We start from the raw sequence: 21,398 nt of genomic DNA, 5'->3' as shown, positions 1-21,398 counted from the left end.
AAGGAGCCTGGCCAGCAGCCAGAGTAGGGCTTTGGCCGGCCCAGCTCCAGCTGCGCTGGGGGTTTAGGCAGTGAGCTAGTGGGGACTGCTTGCATGTACAGCACATGTAGTGAGCAGCGCTGCAAACAGGTCTGTGATGCAGCATACTACACATGCACTCCGGTTTGGAGGTGCCCAGAAAGTTTAAAAGCAGGTAGAGGGTATATTGCAAATAAATCACATCAGATAGCTAGGAGGCTTTGGGGAAGAAGTGGAAAAAAGGACACTCCTTTTGGTTAAAAGGGGAGGGTGGTGGAGGGGGCAGAAGACAGGTGTATTTTTTGCTATTATAGGAAGTGCTACCATTAGAAAAAGTACTAGTGACTGCTTATAAAGAGGTCAGTGATGCCTGCTTTGCTTCTTTCCAAGTTTACTTAAACAGTAGCCAGCAATCTTACTGCTATATTCTTTTCCTCCCCAACTACTAACCCATATAAAGATTGGATTACATGATCTCTGGCTAACAAAACACATGGTTCAGGTAAATAAGCAACAAAATGAATGAACAAGGAAGAGGTACAGAAAAACAACAATAATTAAAACCATGCTAGTTCCTACTGCAAAAAGGTGCAGGCCGCTTAAAAGAAGGCTCGTTGGACATTGAGAAAAGTTAAAAAGATAAGCTCCACAGAGCCTAGGAGATGGCCCCCCCCCCCCCCCCAAAAAAAAAAAGTCAGACCAGCTTAGCCCCAGAGGCTGTATTTTAAAAATCTGAACCTGACAAAGTGTGAGCCCAGGCCCAGGATTTTAATGGCAGGGCTAGTATTGGCTATTTGAGAAAGGCAATGAGCCCCAAAGAGCCTCTATCTACTTCTGCAGTGTTGTGATCTTCCTAAATATACAGATGTCACCCCCTTCCTCAGGATTTACAGGAAAAAAAATCCCCAGATTCATGAAGCCCCTTTGTAGCTTCAAGTTCAATGTTATGCCTACTGTGTCTGGTAAATCAGCTTCAATACTTACTACTGCTTCCATATCTGAAGTATCAGCTGGAGCAAACATTGACTGAACCATGAACTTGTGTTTACTTTTCTCGTTAGGGTCATAATCAAAAGGCTGTAGCATCACTACAAGGGAAGGAAAAAGAACATTATGTCAGCATTGTAAGTACTTCCAACTGACTACATCATTTCTTGTAATACAGAAAGCAAATAATTTTAGTTGTTAGGGTTATATAAAAGTAAGACTTCCATTAGGTAAGGCTGCAATTCAAGACTGGAAAACAAAGAGGGGGTGAAGATTCCTTAAATCTATCTACCATCTGGTTTGAGAACTTTGGAAGTGATGACCACTTTCATTATTCTGCTTGGATCATGTACAGAAAGTTACAGTATCCTGTATATAACTAAATTTACATGCTTTCCCAAGCAGAGATATAGGAGACACTACTGACAAACTAATGAATTTGTCATCTTCTACATGCACTATAGCTGAAAGCTCTTAAGAAGGACCACAGAAACAAGTCCTATAAATATTTGAGATCAGAAACCTAAAAATGCATGTTCTCTTTGAAATGTTTAGAAATCTCATGTTGCTTGGTTTAAATCAAAATAACTTTTCCCTTCCAAATATACACCACACAGTTTTGCTTGGCTGCAATTCTTAAGCAGAAAAAAGATGCAGTTAGGATGCTAGTATTAGCCATATTAAACAGGCCATCACTGAAATTCAAAAAAAATTCAGGGCAATGGACTGTAAAGTGAAGAAAACACATGCATGTTGCATAGTGTTTAAGTAAAAGTCTTCTTCTGTGTCTTTGTAAACAACATCCTGAATGCAAGGCAATAGGTATTCAACTAAATTATTTTTCAGATCCCAAGGCTCTGAGCCAGCAGAACCCAAGAGCAATATGGGAGTAGCATTCTTTGCTCGCTAAGTTTTCACTCCTCTACCAAGTCATATTTACCCAAGTTTGTGTGCTGAAACTAATCACATTAAAGGTCCAAGTGTCCTTTAAAAGGTGCTGAGAGTCCACCTATAGAATATGTCAGAATGTCAAGGAAGGATGGATTGGATTAGATCGGGGCGGACAATTCTTTTGGGCAGAGGGCCACTAATGCAGTTTTGGCAGGCTGTTGAGGGCTGCATGGGTAGTCCTGCCCCCTGACAGGTGCCCCACCCCCTGGTCACCATCTTGGGACCAATGTCCCAATGTCTTTGGTCTCAAGACATTGGTCCCATGTCCCAGGGCCAGCACCAGTGGGGCCCAGGCTGACAGGGGTCTGTGGAGCCAGGCTGGGATGCACCAGCAGGGAGAGGGGGGAGCTGGCCCAGCTCCAGAGAGCCCCTGCTGGCTGGGACCCCGTGCTCCTGCTCTGGCATGCTGGTGTGGGCCCTGTGCTCCCACTGGCCCCCTGCCCACTCACTCCCAGTGCCTCCCCAGCCCTACAGTGCAGGCGGGGGGCAGCACACACCCGACCCCCAGCTAGCTGGCAGGGAAGAAGCTGGTGCTGAGCGTGGGAAAAGCGGCCCCTCACCTACCCCGTGGGTGAGCAGGCACAGGCAGCCTCCTGTGGGCTGCAAGTGGCTGCAGCATGGGGTGCCGGCCACAACGCAAGCGAGGGGCCTTTTTCCTTGTGCTCAGCATCAGCTTGTAATCCGGCCCTGCTGCCATCCTGGGCTCTGTGCCAGTTCTGGGGTTGCCCACTGGGGTGCGTGCAGCAACAGCAGCTGCAACCCCCCCTCTCCCCGTGAGCCACGCTAGGCAGCGTTGGCTGCTGCTGCCTGCCCAGAGCTTGCGCACTAGGCAGAGGCAGTGGGGGCAAGCACTGCCCGGCACAGCAAGCTGGGGGGCTGCAGCTCCCGTCACCATGTGCAGTCCTGATGGGTGAGCCTGGAGCCACACGGGGCCCAGGCTGGTAGTGGGGCCAGGTTACAAGGTGGTGCCAAGTGCAAGGGCGGGGGGGGGGGGTGGCTCACACACCCCATGCTGCAGTCACTCACAGCCTACACAGGGCTGCCTGTGCCTGCTCCAGACAGCCCTGCAGGGGCTACAAGCGGCTGCAGCGTGGGGCGGGGGAGGAGCTGCTCCCCACCCCCCGCTCAGCTTTTCACTGGAACACTTTTCCCCAGGGTCCTTCCCTGCCCTTCTCTTCCCCCCCTTACCTGAGGTTCCAGCATGGGGCAGCCATGTGGGCCCAGGCCAGAAGCCCCTGCTGGGGCTTCTGGCTGGAGGGATGGGGCCAGGTGGGCCCTGCTGTTGTGGGAGCCCGCCAGGGCTTCCCCTGGGTCCTACTGCCCTTGGTTCCTGTCATTTTTGACAGGAACCAAGGGCAGAGAAATATCAATTTTCTAAATTTTTTAGGGGCCTCATGGGCCAGCTTGAATAGCCTTGCAGGCCAGATGCGGCCCACAGGTCATATTCTGCCCACCCCTGGACTAGATCCTATCCAGTGGGAGATCACATGGGAAGTGCCTATACTCCAAGAAAAACACACCCAACCTACCTTCCGTGCTACACCCAGAAATAAGGCTGTGAGCCTGTCCTGAGGGCCATTCTCCTGCCACCATTTTGCTCCTATACTAGCATTTTTGATATTTCTGCCTCCAGCCTGCTAGAGGGCCGAATCAAGGGGTGCTCTCAGGGTGGCTTTGCTGTCCCATTTCCAAGCTTGCACACAGGAGCAGGGTGTGCCTCTCGGCAGCACTCCTCAGAAGGGGGGTGGAAGCAGTACGCGTGTCCCAGGTGTCATCTTACCTCTCGATCTGCAAGTACAGCTTTCTTTTACCTCTGCCACTGCTACCACCCCCTTGCATCAGGTACTCGGGAGTAAATTCCCCTCTCTGCCCCCCCAAAGACAATTCCCCTGTGTAAGAGTGGCTAAAAGAGAAGAGGAGGAAAGGATGCATGTTCCAGTTACTAAAATACTGCAATAGTCACCTGGGACAGCAATGTTTTGGCATGTGTGCGAAGAGATCAACTTGGAAGGGAGACAGGCAAGAAAAGGAATGTGTTGCCTGCAGTACCTTCTTAGGTTAGGCACCAGGCACAATGTAAAAACCATGCTATTTCACATATGAACACACATGACCAAATGTTACAAACTGCTTCTGACTAACAAATGGAAATCTAACACAAACTGTAAGATTACAGAGGGTACCTTACTTTTTAGAGTTAGACAAGTTGCTTTTGCCAAATTCATCAGTTAATTCAAAGTCCCAGAATTAAAGCAAGTTTTAATGTACTAGTACTGTACTGTACTTTAACATACTAATAATATACAGTACTAGGTGTTTTAGATGAAGGATAGTATCAAACAATAAATGCATTAAATTCAGGATGGCCACTATACAGCTTCATGAGACTACTTAAATGTTTTATTGCATCACTGCTACATGCAAGGGTCCAATTTATTCTAGGGCAATAACAGCCATGGCAAATTTTCTTAAAGTGAACAGAATAATGCTAAGCTTGTGCCATCTCTGATACACACAGTTGCTAATCAGCAACCGTGGAAGACTGCTGGATAGTGAATTTTCTTAACTGAAATGCTTCCTTAAAACTCTACTTGCGATAATCAAATACCAGTGTAAAATAATTATTATGAGACACAGCAAACTTGTGAACAACCTTTTCAGAAAAACATGTTCCAAATGAATACTGGATTGAGCCATGAAAGCACTCATGTTCAATATTATGCAATATATAAGTGTTTCTTGCCTATAGTGTTTGAGATTTTTCTTCCCTGAGCTTAGTTGTCTTCCGTTGGTCAAAACTACACAGCAGGGAGGACTAACTGGGTGGTCAAATAGCTATCCAACTTCTGCAGGTCAGTGGTTCATACTGGTTTGGTCTATTAAGTACAGCTATGAGCTCATTTCAAAGTCAGAATTTCCCAAGCTATGATGTGGAAGCCATTTCTGAATGCCAAAATGATTGCTGCTCCACGTCTCATTCACTGAATCATAACAGCAGAAAGCTAGAGAGGGCTGGATAATACAAGTGTTGTTAGTCCTTGTCCTTTCAGATCAACACATGAAAGCCACATTGACAGGAACAGTATAAAAAAAATATTTCATGCGTCAGGCTGGATACCCAAAATACCTACCACCAATAAGTCTGTTCAGGATGAAACTAGACCTTTGCAAATTCTCACAGAAAAACAAAAAATAAAGAAAAATGCCACTCCAAACCAGAAGAGAAATCTCCAATGAATGCCCTTAACAGCAGGGATTTGGTTATTTTGTAGTGGGATTTCTGTGCGTTTTGACAGGAGTCTCACCATAACACGGCTAAACAATTTCTAGTGTCTGAGCAACATTGAGCATCTCTGCAGAAAATGCACTGGGCTGTGCAGATATTGCCTTACTGACAGCAGGAGTGCCCTAATACTTGGCACATACAATCAAAACCCCAGCCATCTCTGCCTAACATCACAGGAACTTGATAGCAGTCAAATCTCAGGAGCACAGTGAAATACTGTGAAGGTAAAAAGGGCTAATTTAAGAAATTCTCTTGCTTAAATCATAAGAGGAGAAAAAAAAAAAAAAGGTTGAGATTTGCTGACAAAGCTAGAGTACAGTCTCCAAAAAGCTCCTGTGCATGTGTTACCATGGACTAAAGAGAACCAAGGATACCCTCTTTTTTTTTTCCCCCTATTAATGCATGCTGAGTCTTGTATACCAGAAAAGGCTACAAAACTGTGATTTTATGTTATATCTCATGATTTGGGCAAGAGTCGTGCAAATAAAGCAAACAGTATTGACAACACACTGTTTATAGGGCCACAGAAGAGGGAGACCTAAAATTTAGCTCGACTAGTGAGTCAAAGTCAAGTCAGGGATCAAATGCTGTCCATCTTCACTGCAGAAACTCTGATTGTATATGGACAAATACAAGCTTGAGCTAGAAGGCCTAGCCTTTAAAAGAAGCTGCACTTGTAAATGGGTCATGTTTGACCTGTCAATTAATTAGACACAAGTCTAATCTTATCAAGTTTCTTAGCTGTTACTTTTCGCTTAGTTTTTCTATGGATGAATTGGAGACCTAGCAAATGTCAGCTGTTGCAGAAAAAGTGACAGTGGACATGCTTATAAGAAACTGCAGAGCACTGCCATCAAGGCTTGAAATATTTTTTTATTCCCTTATTCAAAGGTTAAACAGGAGCACAGGTCTAGAAGAGGCCTCTTGGGCCACCAAGGCCAGTTTCCTACTACTACTACTACAAGAAGCCACAACACATCGTCTCTTTTATAAACACTGATGAAACCCCACTGTAAAACTAACTAGGTTCCTTACCTCACTGCTCCTTCTAGACGACTACTCCATAAACTTCGCAGCTCAAAATGGTTAGAAACTTTTATCTGCTTTTTAGCCTAAAAAGTTTATTCATGGCAAGCTTATAACTAGTTGTTTGTGCCAACAGTGTTTTTCAGCTTCAGTAGCTTCTTTCTATTCATGGTGTTCCTCTGACCCCTGATGCATATATAAAGAACAGTAACAGAGCCTCTTAACCCTATCTTTGGTAGACTAGACTAAACCAATTGAGTTTTAGTTCCCTCTTCCAAGACAGGCTGTCCATTCCTCCGATTATCCTAGCTGCCCTTCTCTGGACTCATTCCAGTTTAAAATTCACTTTAAAAACACAAGTAAATGAGACCTTTGCCTCTTCTCCAGCTAATGAGCTCCCATTTTATAGAAGCAATGTGCATTAAATGCGCAGGGGCAAAAATCTTGCCCTTTATGCTATTAAAAGTCCATCCCATTTCCGTTATTCTAGTCCTTAAGGGCATCTATTTCTTCCTCTAGGATATTTGGATCCTCCTCTATTAGCGATAACTCCTGACCGTCTCAGCAAATTTTATTAGTGCGCTTTATGTTAAAGGTCAGAGAACACACTCAATAAGATGCACCTAAAGTCTGATCCTTGAGAAACTTGATGAGTTACCAATACTTTTCAATCCATCTTTCTATCCTTGTAGGAGACCACATCTTTTCCAGTCAACTAAATTACATTATGTGACACCACATCAAACTTAATGAAAAAAAGGACCAGATTGTAAGGATCCCAGACTTTCTAGACTGAGAAATCTCTCTCTCGTATGATAAAATATCATGCTAGTGCCAACTGTTTGTTTATCCTCTTCAGTATTTGCTCTAAAGGGCTGCATATTACTAAGGTTAGCGGGACAGGTCTCAGGGTGCCTGCATCACTCTTCTCTGTATCCTCTTACACCAATTACTTGGAATTTCACATTTGCTCAGCTCTCTCTCCTGCCATCCCAGATGGAGACAGAGGAAAGCAGTAGTTAGCATTTACTTTGCTCAGCCTAGCCCCAACAGATGAACTGGAAGGCTAGGCTTTTTCTACTCACATCGTGCTTCATTTTCAACCTCTATTAGATTATTTCAGGCCCTGACTACAGATGCAGATCCCTATTATTTTCATGTCTCTTCTATAAAGCTGCATACTCATGGAGGCTACAAAACTAGGTTCTCACTACACAAGAAGCTCTTTGGATACAAGTGCACATAAAAGCCCATATTTTATAAAAATATTTGAGATCAAATGCTCATGCAAATCAGTTGGCTAGGCACAAGTAGCAGCTGATATTTGCACTTAAAACTGTCAATATTAGGCATATTACTGCATGCATAATTACACATTCAGTTTTTTTGCAAATCTAAGCTACAACAGGTCTGGAGTTGTAGTCATACTATGTACTGAGAGGAGTGGGAATGCTTTAAAGAAATCTCTGGTATTAGACAAAGCTCTGAAAGGCCCACAACAGAACATCTAGAGGTTGGACATTTGCCAACCTTTTGGAAAATAGAAGGTTGGATTCTAGCCATTGTAGATATGTTAAGTCAGTTCTCTTGTTAGCACAAGTAGAGTAATACACTGATAACATGGATTCTTCTCATTTGAGATGAATTATCCACCTCACAAATTTACATTCCCCAAGAAGCTTCAAGCTGCATGCACCATTTTAATGCAAGGAAGGCTGTATACAACCACAGCCCTCAGAAGGCAGAGCTGCCCCATTATCTAGCTTCAGACTGAGTCCAAACTGAGCCCAGTGGTCAGTGTCTGAACAATCCAGCATGCGAGTCATTTGATCATTCTGGCTAGTACAGATCACACCAAAACCTTTGGTGCATATGCCTAGGCAACAGTTTGGAGGAGAGAAGGCTGCCATAGACCATCCATCCCCACTTCAGACAGTTGAGACGAAGTCTGAAGGCCAGACTGAGCCCAGACGTCCGGTACCTCGATGATCATATAGCTTCTGCCAGAGAATAACAGATTAAAGCTGCTGTTGGCTGCCCAATGCCTCAGCTAGGGCGATGTCCCTTAGCCTTTTTCCAACCAAGGAATTGCCCGCAAGGCATCGGGCACTACAGTTTTGAGGTGCCTTAAAAGTTCACTTTACCTGGAGGTTGCAATATTGTAGAATTTTATAGGAGCTATCCCACCACAAGTAGCCTTACCACATTGCCAGAAGTCCTCCAGCTGGATGCAGTTTATGGTCATACCCAAGATCTTTTGCATTTACATGTACATACTTCAGACAGTAAATCTGAGGAATTAATAAATTCGCTCAAGCTGCATATGCACTTGAAAGATTATGCCAAGCTCTAAGAAGTGCAGTACCAATCTCATGCTACCAAATGGCTATGTTAAAGTCAGTTAACGAATCTCAGGCGGATATAGACTAGATATAGTACACATAGCCCAATTAGTTTAATTGGCTGAAAATTATCATCCAATTCCCACCCTGTAATATATTTTCTCAGCAGGAATATATTATAAAGTTTACAACTCCCCTCTTCCCCCCACCACCCCAAGAAAGCAAAACAAAAAAACCCCACACAAAGCCAACCCAAATCTGTTTTGTTTAGTAGGAAGGAAAACTACAAAATGTTATGATGCTTGCTTTTGCATTAGGGCTGGGGGGGGGGGGGGGCGGCGGTCAGCCAAGGTTGAAAAGAACATAAAAACATGCTGCAGGAAGCTATTTTTGACAGGTCTCTGTCCATGGAGAAAAAAGGTCAGAATATCAATTAATTCTGCTTTTTAAAACTGCTATGCATTTTAAATAGACAGCTTTTTTGTTTGGTATCTTAGAGGATTTATTTTTATCTTTTTTTAAGACTGTAAGGCAGAGGGTTTGGGGGAGGAAAAAAAAGATTTAGGGTGAAAAAGAGTGGGGATACTGCCAAGAAAGTGATGACAAATCAGAGTGCCAGACTCATTGCACAAATTTACCTTCTCTTCCCTAAAGCTTCAACTCCCAGGCCCTCATCCTGTAGATGGGTTCAGACAGACAGGTGCGACCAGAAGCTGATTTACTAGTTAGTTATATACTCACTTCATATGCACAGTTCAGTAAACTCACAGGGTTTAAATGCTGTTTGAAGTACGAAGACCAGAACGGAAACAAGTTTGCCATACCTGGCCCTAAATTTCTGTACTGCAATTAAACCTACATTTGGCAAGCTGATGACTACAATGAACAGGGAATTCTATACAGGCCCATGGGACAACACAGGTGCTCTCTGCACAGCTCAGGTGAACCTGAGGCTAGAGATGTTTTGAATCCTCTCTCAGATCCTCAACACTAACAGCACACTTTCTCTGTGGCTGCTACCACCATCCAGGTTTAGTGGTTGCCAGTGCACATATGCTCATGACTGACAACCTGTTAGCTTTATATCCGGCTACCTAGTCTTAACCCTGTCTCGCTTACTGATCTCTAGTGCACAGACCCTCCTGTAGGGTCTTGTCATGGCTTGACCCCTCTATGTACTGCAAAACAAAGGTAGCTGTTCTGCTCTTTTGAGCCTAGTCCCCAAAGGTCTTCAGCGGGTTTGAAAGGAAGTCACCATGAGCGAGAGGAAGATGGTTCTTTTTAAAAAGAGAAGAAGGCTGAAATTCAAGTCAACCATATTTAAAAAGTAAATATGAATGCGACTCTTAGGAAAAGAGGAAGAACTAACAACATTTGTAATCCCAGAGTCTGGGGTCTGCATCCACTAAAGAGCTTATTACATAAAGATCATCTGAAGAACACTGTTTGCCCTGTATGCTTTAGTAATGCAGTGTTAGTGTAAAGGTAAACATTTTAGGATACTTCTTTGTTAGTACTATGGATTTCCATGTGAAAGCAAAATTTACAAAAATAACTAGGTTATAGATCATGACAAGGAAGGTCATTAAGAAAAAGAGCTTCTAAAAGTAGGAGAACAAGTGAGCATCACTAAGGGTTAGTCCACTAGGCTTTTGTGGCTGGAAACTAATGTTTGGACTTGGTTGCAATAAGACAGAATATTTGGGGAGCTCATCCTAATCTGCATGCTGTATGTGGTCCTTATGTTGCCTACTATGAAACCTTAGGACTGGAATAGTCAGCAGACTACAAGTTAAAACGGAAGCACAGTTGTGAGGTGAGCATAGGAAATGCCATTTACTGGGTCAGACAATAGGCTCATTTAGCTCAATATCCTGTCCACACAAAGGCAGACTGTGGGTGTGAAAGGGTGAACAGGACACATCCAGAATTTTTCAACCCCTGCTCTTCTCCTGCCATTGCAACTTCCAGCAATAAGAGGTTTACGAAGTTCTGATTTTGAGGATGCACCTCTACCTACCATATTCAATACTTGCTGAAGGTACTTTCCTCCAAGAATTTGTCCAATTTTTTTCTGATTTGTGGTAAGCTATCAACCTTCATAAAAGATGGCACAGGGGAAATTACACAGCAACCCTCTGAAACCTAATCACAAGCATAGTATAGTTAAGAGTCACTCTTTAGGCATTTAATTTTAAAAACACTTGTGCCCAAAGATAAGAGCAAGATGGCACTGATGTGATACATGACAGCAGGGACAGGAGAACTTTCATTAAAAAAAAATTAAAAGATTAAATGGATTCACATTGCATACCGTAAGTAATTTATAGCCAGAAAATCAGCCTAATTTTCATTATCACTTCACTAACCTGTAAGCTTTTAAATTTGTTTGCCCACAACTAGCAGAGATGACAGATGGCTTTAAGGTTCAGAGCAATTTCTAGCTGCTCTCCAAGTGTTTTATTTCATTCTTACACAGTTATTTGAAGGCTTACTACAGGCTTCAATAGAAAGCCAAGGAATTGCCCTGCCTCTCCCAATTTTTTTAATATCATGCTGTACTAGTTTTCTTCTCTTCACTCTGCAACATTCTTCAGAGATTACACAGTAGAGCCAGAATTCTGCAAAAAGGTTCACAAGTATGCTTAATTTCAGAACACATGACAAATCCCAGTGGAGACGTACCTAAAATTTGCACATGTGGTTTGGTTAGCTAAGTTTTTGCAGGATTGGAGCCTACCATAGCAATTTTTTTTTTTTTTTTTAAATAAAAGGGAAAGTTAGCTCTAGAAATGTAGGTGCTACCAGGTAAACAGGCAGATGTACTTTGGAGGTTGAGCATATAAAAAAGTAGGATTTAAAAAACAAAACAAAACAAAACAAAACATGCCACACACAAACCCAACTCATGCACCTTGTCAATAAGGCTTTCTTCCTAATGCCTGTTAGACAATGAAAACTAGTTAGTAGAAGTCAACAGATATTTCTATACATTACTATAAATCCTGTCATGCGTGAATAGGAACAAGATGTTACTGTTTAAGTCACATTGTGCCAGGAATGAACTGTTAGAATCAATGGAAATTGGTGTTGAACAGATAACACCAACCCTGTAAAAGCATAAAAAACTTCAAAACAGGAATGGAAAATCTAATTGAAGTCCTGAACCTGATAAGAAAGAAAGGAGTGACTCAAGTCAAATTTCCAGGGACAAGTTAGTAGGTAGGTACCAGTTACGAGTTATGATCCTCCTTTTCTGACAGGCATGAATGAGTTTGCAAACAGCTTCTCAAATGTTTGTAGCTTAGGTTTAGACATTTATTTCTCTTTGGAGTGTAACTAAACAGTTAACACATTCTTAGAACTACAGCACCCGTCTATACCTGGGATCTAGTTCTGTACGCTTACACCAAACAAGCCCCTTTTGTTATTTTGTGTTCCGTGGAATTCAGTTAATCTTCAGTAAACTTATGCAAGTTAAAACCATTCTCTCGCCAGTAGAGCCAGATAAAAGAATAAATCCATTTTTTATTTCATAAGAGAGGTTTTATTCATTTGATATTCAGTGCCATAGCAAAATGCCTTCTGAAGGTATAGAAAGTGCATTCTGAAAGCAACTATTTAAAGTTCCCATTCACATGGCATTTGTTTTTGCTTTCAGTGACCTGTGCAAGATGTAAAATTTAAGGCACCAAGAAAAAGAAATAAAACACAAATACGAGCTCATGCCCCCTAGCCTGTTACTCTACTTCTGTACCACATTAAAGTTCACAAGCCACTTTGAGAAATCAATTTGATGAGGTCATCTTTAGCTACCAAATGACTTACCAGAAACATTAATTGATGTTCCTGCATCAATAATTCCACTGTTAGGCCTTACACAGTATCTACGTGGTGCGGTAGTCTTCACTTTGAAGCACACATTTTTGTCTGTAGGATTTCCAAGTTTCAGGTTGGTGGTGACAACGTCTGTGAAAGGACCTGCAGAACAGAGCAAAGCAGATTTCAGAGGATAGGAAGAGTACTTTCTAAAAAACTGAACTGCTAAAATTTGTGCTTACAAATCTTAAAATGTATTAAGATATTCAACAGTATATCTGTTTATGCATAATCTGAGGATCACTTGAAATCTCTGAAAATCTGACCTGCATTGCACATGAATACATACGACAATAACTAACTTATTGGTCACTAGCAGTAAGACACAAGGGGGATAATTCATGCGCGGCGCAACAATAGTGGTCATGACCTGCTGTTACACAGGTTTAGTTGTGAAGTAACTATTGAATCTGCTATTTCATAGCTGCATAAATACAGAGTAACCTACTGTATTAGTTTGCATGAATGAGAAAATTGTTACAGAAGATAAGACCATTTAAAACTATCAGCATGCAAATAAAAGTCTCCCAAAATTGTACATATTAAAAAGGGAGAAGCAGAGCCACTGATGAAGTGGCTAGTACAGAGCCCAACCCTGTAGCTGGGTGCTGTGATGAAAGCACTGTAAATAAGAGACCCATAAAAACCCACACACTGCAACTAGCAGTGCATTCATTTTTGGCAGGGGGATTGGGGGGAAGGAAGAATACAACAGGGTTTTCTTCTTTATACAAGTGAAGAACAAAAACAAATAGCCCCTCATGAAACGGTTAAGCTCACCACCCAGGACACAGATGGGAGCTTCCCTGTTCCTACACTGGTACCAGTACTCTGGTTCCCACCAGTGTTGCCAAAGCCCTTAGTCATCAATAGTTAAAGGGAACAGAAGAAATGCAGTTGATCACTATATTCAGAAATGCTCAAACACCAAATAATCTGGTCTCTCAGGGTCTGTCTATAGCTGAGTTAGCCTTAGCTTGTGTGGCCAAAGCATCCTCACTACTAAAAATATGCAGGAAGATTCCCAGCACTTCAGTTGTTCAGCCTGTATCCTCACTTGAAGTGGTCAGGTTATGACCCCAAGCATTCGAGCATGAGCCACCTATCTTGGGCCAAAAGCATTATTACACTCACATTTATGTATCCTGATGGGAGCTAGGAGAGAAGGCAAAACCCAAGTGTGTTAACTCTGCAGAGAAAATTTTTTATTCTAGTACACCTAACACGGGGGTGGGCAAAATGTGGCCTGTAGTCCGGATGCAGCACACCAGGCCATTCTATCCAGCCCATGGGACCCCTGAAAAAAGTTTAGAAAATTAGTATTTATCTGCTCCTGGCTGCCTGCCATGTGGCTCTCGACGGCTTGCCAAAACTCAGTAAGCAGCCCTCCACCCAAAATAGCTGCCCACCCCTGACTGAACAGAATCTAAACATCTGGTCTTTAAATTTACAGAAGGAATTAAAATAAAAACAAAAGAAAAAAAAATCTGTGGTTACTTGGTATTTCCATAAAAATGAAAACTATCCTTCTAAAGATTGAGTGTAATTCCTAAATGAAATTTTGCTAAAAAAACCCCAAACACCGCCCCCTTGTTCCAAAAGGAACACCCTTCCCTACCAGTTACCTAGGTTTAAAGAGACTAGGAGAAAATACCACTAGTGTCATCCTGGGAATAAAGTTATGGCACCTTATAATCACTACATACATTATCTGAAATGAGGCTGTCACAAGCACAAACTGTCCAGAAGAAGGAACGTAACCAGCAGAATTTGGTGGCATGTTCCACTAAGATCTGACTAAATTTCTCCTGCCAGCTAGAATAAGGTTTTATTTGTACTAATGCAAATTGAAAGCATGAAGTGTTATTGAAGAAAAAGACCAATCTAGTATAGGAGATGCCAAGTGTGTGTCCTACAATAAACAAAAAGGTATGATTGACTTTGGTATATACTCCAACATTATTTTCCAGATTTCTTTTTATGACAGTTCTGCTTTCCACCTAGGACCTATGCATACAATCCCTTATGTTTGGAGATCACTGCATTCTCTCAATCTGCCACACTCCATTTCTTATTCAGACTCCAAGGCTGTATCATTACATCTAAGTGTCATTCTAGAGCGTAGGACCTTATAACAATTTAAAAAGAAAAAAAAAACCCAGAAGAGTTAGGTCAAAAGAATATTGTCAACGCTATTTAAAATTTTTAAGTACACGTCACTGCCTTACAAAGGCAACACACAAATTCATATTGGCAAGATCTGAGCCGACATCCATTTGCTTAGTTGTGCTGCACTTAAGGCACAAGCCATTGCTAAGGGCAAACATTACCCTACTGTCGTTTCGTTTACGCAGCTTGTGTGACCTCATAACACTTACCTCAATCAAAATTCCTCGCATTAGTGTTACACACAAATGATTCTCAAGTGGGTAAGCTGACACTGCAACAAAGTGCAACTGCTACACTACTGCCCAGCTTTAAAATGTAGTTAGAGTGGGAGTCAACAATCATGACAACAGGGGCTGGGGAAGAATTCAGTTTATGCCAGCACCCAAACACATACATTCAGGGTCCCTCACAGGCTGGTACAGCCTGCACTGCACAGCCACCGTTTATGTTACTCAGACTAGAAAGATTCAAAAACAAGCTTGGGTGCATTTATCTAGGCTACAAGTGACACTTTCACTGACAGAGCAGATAAATCCTTTCTAGTCTCAATATTGGTATTTCAGCTCAGCAAGGAACTGGGTATGCTTAAAGATGGGTAACATGCTAAGCAAGTTCCTGAACTGGAGCCAAGAGCAAAAAGAACTGCAGAGTGGCACCCTTGCAGTTGCAATCATATCCACTAAAGTGTTGCTAAGCTGCCAATCCTCCTGACCACCAAGGCCAGGAACAGAGTCTAAGAAAGCTGACTGCACTACTATGGGAACCTTTTAAACGTGCAGTGACCAGGCATTTAAATTTTCCCCACCCAGATTCAGTAAGGCTGGATTTGGATACATGTCTCCAAGTCAGTGGGTCTCCAAGTCAGTGGACAGGACACTGGAACATCCAGAGCTTCTTCTAATGAAGACTTAAGAATAGTTCTTCAACTTACCCCCTTGCTCCTGTACACAGCCATCTTCCACCACTACTTAATACCATCACAGTACACAAATGCCACCTAATGACATGGATTCTTTTCTGTGGTTGGTTAATACTTCAAGGCAGCTTTCTTAGCAGAAGAATAGGGGAAAGGAGTTTGTAACCCTTTGTAAAAGGCATTGCCAGGGGCTGATACCCCAGTTGATAAGATTCAGGCCGACTGCTTTGCAAAGGCATGGAGTGCTAAAGAAGCCAGCTGATGAAGGTCTTGCCTGCATGGTTTCAGAGGACTGGACCCAACTGTGTTCTCACCATCAACTTTCAGAGGGAGCACCTTGTGTTAAAGGGGAAAAAAGGACAAATTGCAATTCTGTATAAGTTTTGACACTTATTTGTAACACTTACAATTAGTCTAACTGCAAGTTTATTTCTTCCAGTGTCTAACACCACTGGCAATTGGCTCCATTCTCTATTGCACTGTCCTTGCCCCTTTTTGTTAATCTCTCAGCAGTAATGGAAAAATATTTAAAAGGCAAACTGATTATAAAGACCATTGAGCCCTCCAGTCAGTCTCCACGGTAGGTACAACACTTAACCTTACTTTAAACTCCATCTTAAAGAACTGAGCATCTTCCCAAAGTGGATGACCTTTAAAAACAAAACTTTAGGTGAAATAAGATAAAATGTCAACAGAGGCAGAATGTTTGGAGGAACAACCTCATGGCTGGGAGTCAGTAAGCCCCAAGTTCCAATCAAAGCTCCGCCACCGATTCCCTGTATATCCTTTGACAAGTTATTCACAGGCCTGATCTTAAGCCATTACATTCATTAGGAGTTGAAACTCACTCAAAACAGGAGTGAGATTGAGCCCTTAAAAGCTTCCTCACCTGTAGAGTTAAGAAAATACTTCTCTAATTGCATGGAATCTTACCAAGATTAGTGTTCTAGAAAGCACTACACCCCAGGTTTTAATCATCATCGTGTGGCTCTAGAGACATTCATAACTAAGCAAGCGTCAGCAACTTCTTGAATCAAAGCTGAGAAATGAGAAACCAGAAGTGTCTGCATTATATCAACATATTTCAGATGCATTTTGTTGAGGGGGCCCTATGGCCCCAAATGTGAAGATTAGTTATTTCAAGTAAAAGTGTAGGCAGATCTCTAGGTCTCCATCAGCCATTCATGATCCTCCATTCTCACTTACCCTGTTTACATCTGTTAAATTGTTTTCCCTTCCCAATTCATGATACTGCTAAGCAAAAAACAAAAAACAAACCCCAGCCAGCCTCAGAAGCAGTAGTGGGTATTTCAGCAAACAAGCATTTCTTTATGAGGATGTAGTGCAGCAGTTCAATGTAGCTGGCTAGTTACTCCTTCAAGGCTTCCAGAAGTAGACAAGGTGCATATTTCATTGATTAGGACTCACTAATTAGATGGAGGTAGGTGCTAGGAGTAACCGTACTAATGGAAAAATTGCCCTGCTGAAACGGGAATAGACTGTGAAACTTTTACAGTGGAATCATCCATCTATCTATCAATAAAATCAAGTGTCCATCTGTCCACTTCTAACTCAAGAATGGCTGGTCCTAGCTACTCCAAGCCTTCCAAAAAAGAATCACTGAATACCACCTGAAGAAAATTATAGACGAGTTATTTTTCAACTTAACCCTTTCTGGAGTTTCCACTGACTGAGTTTAATTCACTTCTCAGATAAACTGATACCACTCCATTTTGGATGCAGTGAATTCAATTCAAGCATCATTATTATATTGATGCTTGCCTTTTTTTTTTGCTCTATGTTAATTATGTTGTACCATGTTCTTTAAAATTTTTAGGTACAAACAAACAAACAAACAAACAAAAACTTTGTGTTATACCAAGTTCTTAAAAATAAAGACACTGCAATTACAAAAATAAAAATCTGGGTAAAGAATGGGTACTTCACCTAGTGCTTTATAAAATGCATGTCTGGAACTCCAAGGAGCTGCCCTACTTATTTCTGCTACCAGTGCCCCATCACAAAAAACCCCTAAAAAAAACTACTTAGGTTGCCCGAATTTTGGTGAAATCTGTTGTGCCTCCCTTTCTACACAGCTGGCTCAGGGCCTGAACTGAGAGATTTATTAGTTCTGAGATCCAAGACAGCTTTGGCCAGGCTGTTATCAAGCATGGGCATTCAGCAGAGTCTTGCTTGAGTTTTTTTGGTAACTATTGGTATTAGAGGACATGCATGCATAAGGCATGGTGACTGCTGAAGCTAGTCTTCACATCATCTGGTAGCACTTCCCATTGCTCATCATTGTAGACAGATCAACCCTTGATTTGATCTAACCCGCAAATAATTCTGGCATGACTACTTCCTTACAGGATCTCCTGAAAGATACCTATGGAAGCAATCAGCCAGACCATCTCAGAGGTCAGGTAAGTGAAGAATTACTTACTTTTTTGTAACTGATACACCAGTTCCACAAATGCAGTTTTGATGGGAAGTGGGGGGCAGATCTCATTTCCTATTTGTTTTGCAAAGCATTGCTGTGTTCACTGAGACTTGGGATTATTTTTGGAGAATGGGCAAGTGAGGGGTGGAAAATGTGATGGAAGTATGATAAATTGTTCTCAACTCCAGAATACTCATGAAACAGAGATTTGAGCCTCAAGTCTTTAAGTCCAAATGAGCCTCCATTCTAAATTGGAGCCATCTGTTTGAGTTTGATGCTAACAGAAGAGAGGCAAGCACATAAACTTGCTAACTTTCTTGGTAGCTTCCCATCAGTTTAAGGGCAACAGGATTTCTAGGGTCTCTTCAGTTCTTCTCAAGGTCATATCTGATGCAGTCAAACCCAAGTAGTTCGTGGGGTTAGGTTCCACGCCACTTGCAAAGACAACAGCTTGCAACAAGCTGGTGTCACACTCACACACACACACACACAGGCTCAGCTCTAATTGCTTTTATTTCAAAGGGCACCATTTCTACAATCAGGTGCATGGGACCACTGCTGCGCTCTGGCTGAGTGGAGAAGAGATGCCCTCTGAAGCAAGAATCATAGCCAACAGCCATATGGCTCAGCTTTTAATCACAGGGTGACCACACTTCCTGGATTGGCAGGGACAATCCCAGATTTCAGAGGCCGTCTCATGCTCCAATTTTCTGTAATGCCAATCCAGGACTTAGCATCCTGGCTGTGACTCTATCCACACGTACAGCTGTTGGCTCAGGTGCCCAGCCCATGGACAGAGTCTCTTCAATTCAATTTTGTCCAGGAAGCCCAGGCAGTGGGCTGATCCCTGCTAGGTTGCAAGATGTGCTTACGCAGTAGAGAGTTGTGGTCAGGGAAACTGGTGCGTGTGCATGCACGCACCCTCCTGCCCAGCCCTGCTCTTGGAAGCTGCAGAGTTGGGGCTGCGTGCGTGCATACACTGCCACTCTCTTCTCTGCCCTTCCTTCCTCCCCCTCCAGATTTTCCTCAAATTGTTATGATCACCCTATTTATTCAGCATCCTATGGCACACTAAATGGGTTGTGAATCACCTGGACAAGTGATCCCAGAAATACTGGAAATTAAACTTCAAACCCCAGCAAGTCTGGCATGTTGCATTATAGAGAACTCTATGGCCTGGAGACCCAAGGTGAGTACTCAATGAAGTCTGAGGATGTGCTTATAAATCCATCAGCAGCATAATCATATAGTTGAATCTTTCCTGAGGCAGGTAAGCTGTTGTTAAATATATTGACCAGGAACTAGAAGAATCAATTTTTCTTTGTTGACCCGAACCCCAAGGAGATAGGAAGATGGATAGTAAAACTGAACGCACTGGGCATGTCTGTATGAGAAGTTTACTGCAGAGTTGCCCAACTAGCTCCTTGGTAAAAAGTTTCAGTATCTACACATGTAGCACTATTAGGCTGCAGTAGACTAGTGAACGCCACCATAGTACTTAGGTTAGTACTTGTAAAAAACATCTTATGGCTGCACTGAGTGTGCCGCAACACACATGCAGATGCTGACAGTGCTGGATGGGGCACGAGTGTGCTTCAGTGTGGGGGCTGCCTGCCAGCTAGTCCCCACACTGAAGCACCCTCATGCCCCAGCCACCCCTTCCACACCACATTGGGCCAAGCTGGAGCAGCCCTGGGGTGGCAAGCTGATCCCACCAGATCATGCCAGCTGGGGCTGCTCTGACCCAGCTCAAATGTGCTGCAGTCCTGAATGGATGTGCAAACATGAAGTCTGGGAGCAATAAATATTGGTGTATACTGCACCACAGTTTATTGTATTGAACTAACTGCATGTGTAGATGTGCTTACTAATGATCTACTGAAATCCCTCAGATAAGTCAGTTGTTGAGCCATGTATTCATTGCCTCCTCACTCCCGATTGTAGTAATAACCTCTCAGGTAGATTGTTAGTGCAACCAGGTACTTGGTGAATCCACTACTGCACTGATGACAGCAATTACCAATTTAATATCTTCGCCATTTTTTATGGGGAGAAGATATGGTTCTACAAGTACATATCCTGAAGGCTTGCAGCTTCCAGGAGACCTGCTGTGTGGATCCAAGAACGAGGATAAGGGATTGCCACAGTGCTCATACCATCCTGAAATTCAAAAATCAGCACACAAAGGGGTTTGCCTGTCTGCTCTCCAGAACTGATAAGCCAGTCCCCCTTTTTTCTTTAGGGGGAAAACATCCCTTCACTCCACAAATTCTGCTGGAACAGTCTGCTGAATCAAGGACCAAAAGAAACTACTTCCTGCTGTCATAGATCCTTCCCATTTGACAGCCTAACAAACAAAAATATGTGGATCTAAATGGAATGTCCCTGTGCTTGTACCCCTACAAATGGTCTGTCATTATGATACTCCAAGTGCCATTGAAATAAAAGAGAGAGATGGCTGCCAAGATGCAGGGAACAAGAGAATGATCCATCAGAAGGATCTTGATGAGAGAAGAGACAAATACAACTCCAGATCACCTGGTGGGGAGAAGGTAGACACCATCTAGCTTGCGAGGAGTTGCTTCACACAGGTTGAGGTTCCACTGGATTTTCCTCCTTTGACTACTCCTGTTTCCTTCAAATTAAAGAAATTTCTTCTTGTAACTGTGGGATTTTATTAGAGAAATCAGAAGTGTAGTATAGCTTGGGTAGTCATCTCATCTTGCAGAAGAGTCATTTTTACACCCAAATAAAATTTAAGTTTTCAGCATTCTTGTTCCATGGCAAAAAGTGTGGGAAGATTGAAGCTTGGTTCAATGACAGATTCTGGAGCTGGATCCATAGATAACTACTTGACTCTGTATCCAACACTGCACAGACGGAAGAGCTATAAGTTGGCACCTGCCAGAGTAACTTCTCAGGGTCCAGAAGGTTTTCATTATTGAGCTTTATTTGATGCATGTAGCATGATGACGACAAGCAAAGATGTGCAGGAAAGATACGACAACTTTCCCTTAGATCACAAGCATGCACACCTGCCATTCTTCTTCAAAAGCTGTTCAAAACAAGTCATATAACGATATTCCAGGTCTCAGATAAGAGGCTATGGGGGACATAACAGTGGAGTCAACTTGTAACTCTTCCTGGACCTGATTCAAAGCTTTGACGGCAGCAGCAGGTTCTTAATTACCTTGGAGTGAAGTGCTACTCTGAAGTAGTAGGCCTGGAATGGTGCCACCAATGTTGGCCTTTGGGCAGACTAAACACCAGAAGGTGCTAATAAGTTGAAGGAGCCATGGATTGTGCTGGGACATACCAAACTCCACTGTGACCGATTCAGGCTGGACATAAGAAAGAACTTCTTCACTGTCTGAGCCCCCAAGG

At 42.7% G+C, this 21,398-nt stretch overlaps 1 protein-coding gene across 1 annotated transcript in view; it reads right to left on the bottom strand.

Annotated features, from left to right (window-relative positions):
- The window catches only part of VAPB (VAMP associated protein B and C), a 44,828-nt gene that overhangs the window by 8,260 nt on the left and 15,170 nt on the right, over positions 1-21,398 (bottom strand). The window contains exons 2-3 of the mRNA XM_090064277.1: positions 12,439-12,591; positions 1,003-1,106 (exon numbers count right to left, since the gene is read on the bottom strand). Coding sequence (XP_089920403.1) covers positions 1,003-1,106; positions 12,439-12,591 — 257 coding nt within the window. The remainder of the gene's footprint in view (positions 1-1,002; positions 1,107-12,438; positions 12,592-21,398) is intronic.

Source organism: Crocodylus siamensis, chromosome 10 (assembly GCF_052110815.1).
Source record: "Crocodylus siamensis isolate JL-2025a chromosome 10, ASM5211081v1, whole genome shotgun sequence".
NCBI lineage: Eukaryota > Metazoa > Chordata > Crocodylia > Crocodylidae > Crocodylus > Crocodylus siamensis.
The sequence above is the reverse complement of the archived record's forward strand: the minus strand, read 5'-3'. Positions and strand labels throughout refer to the sequence as shown.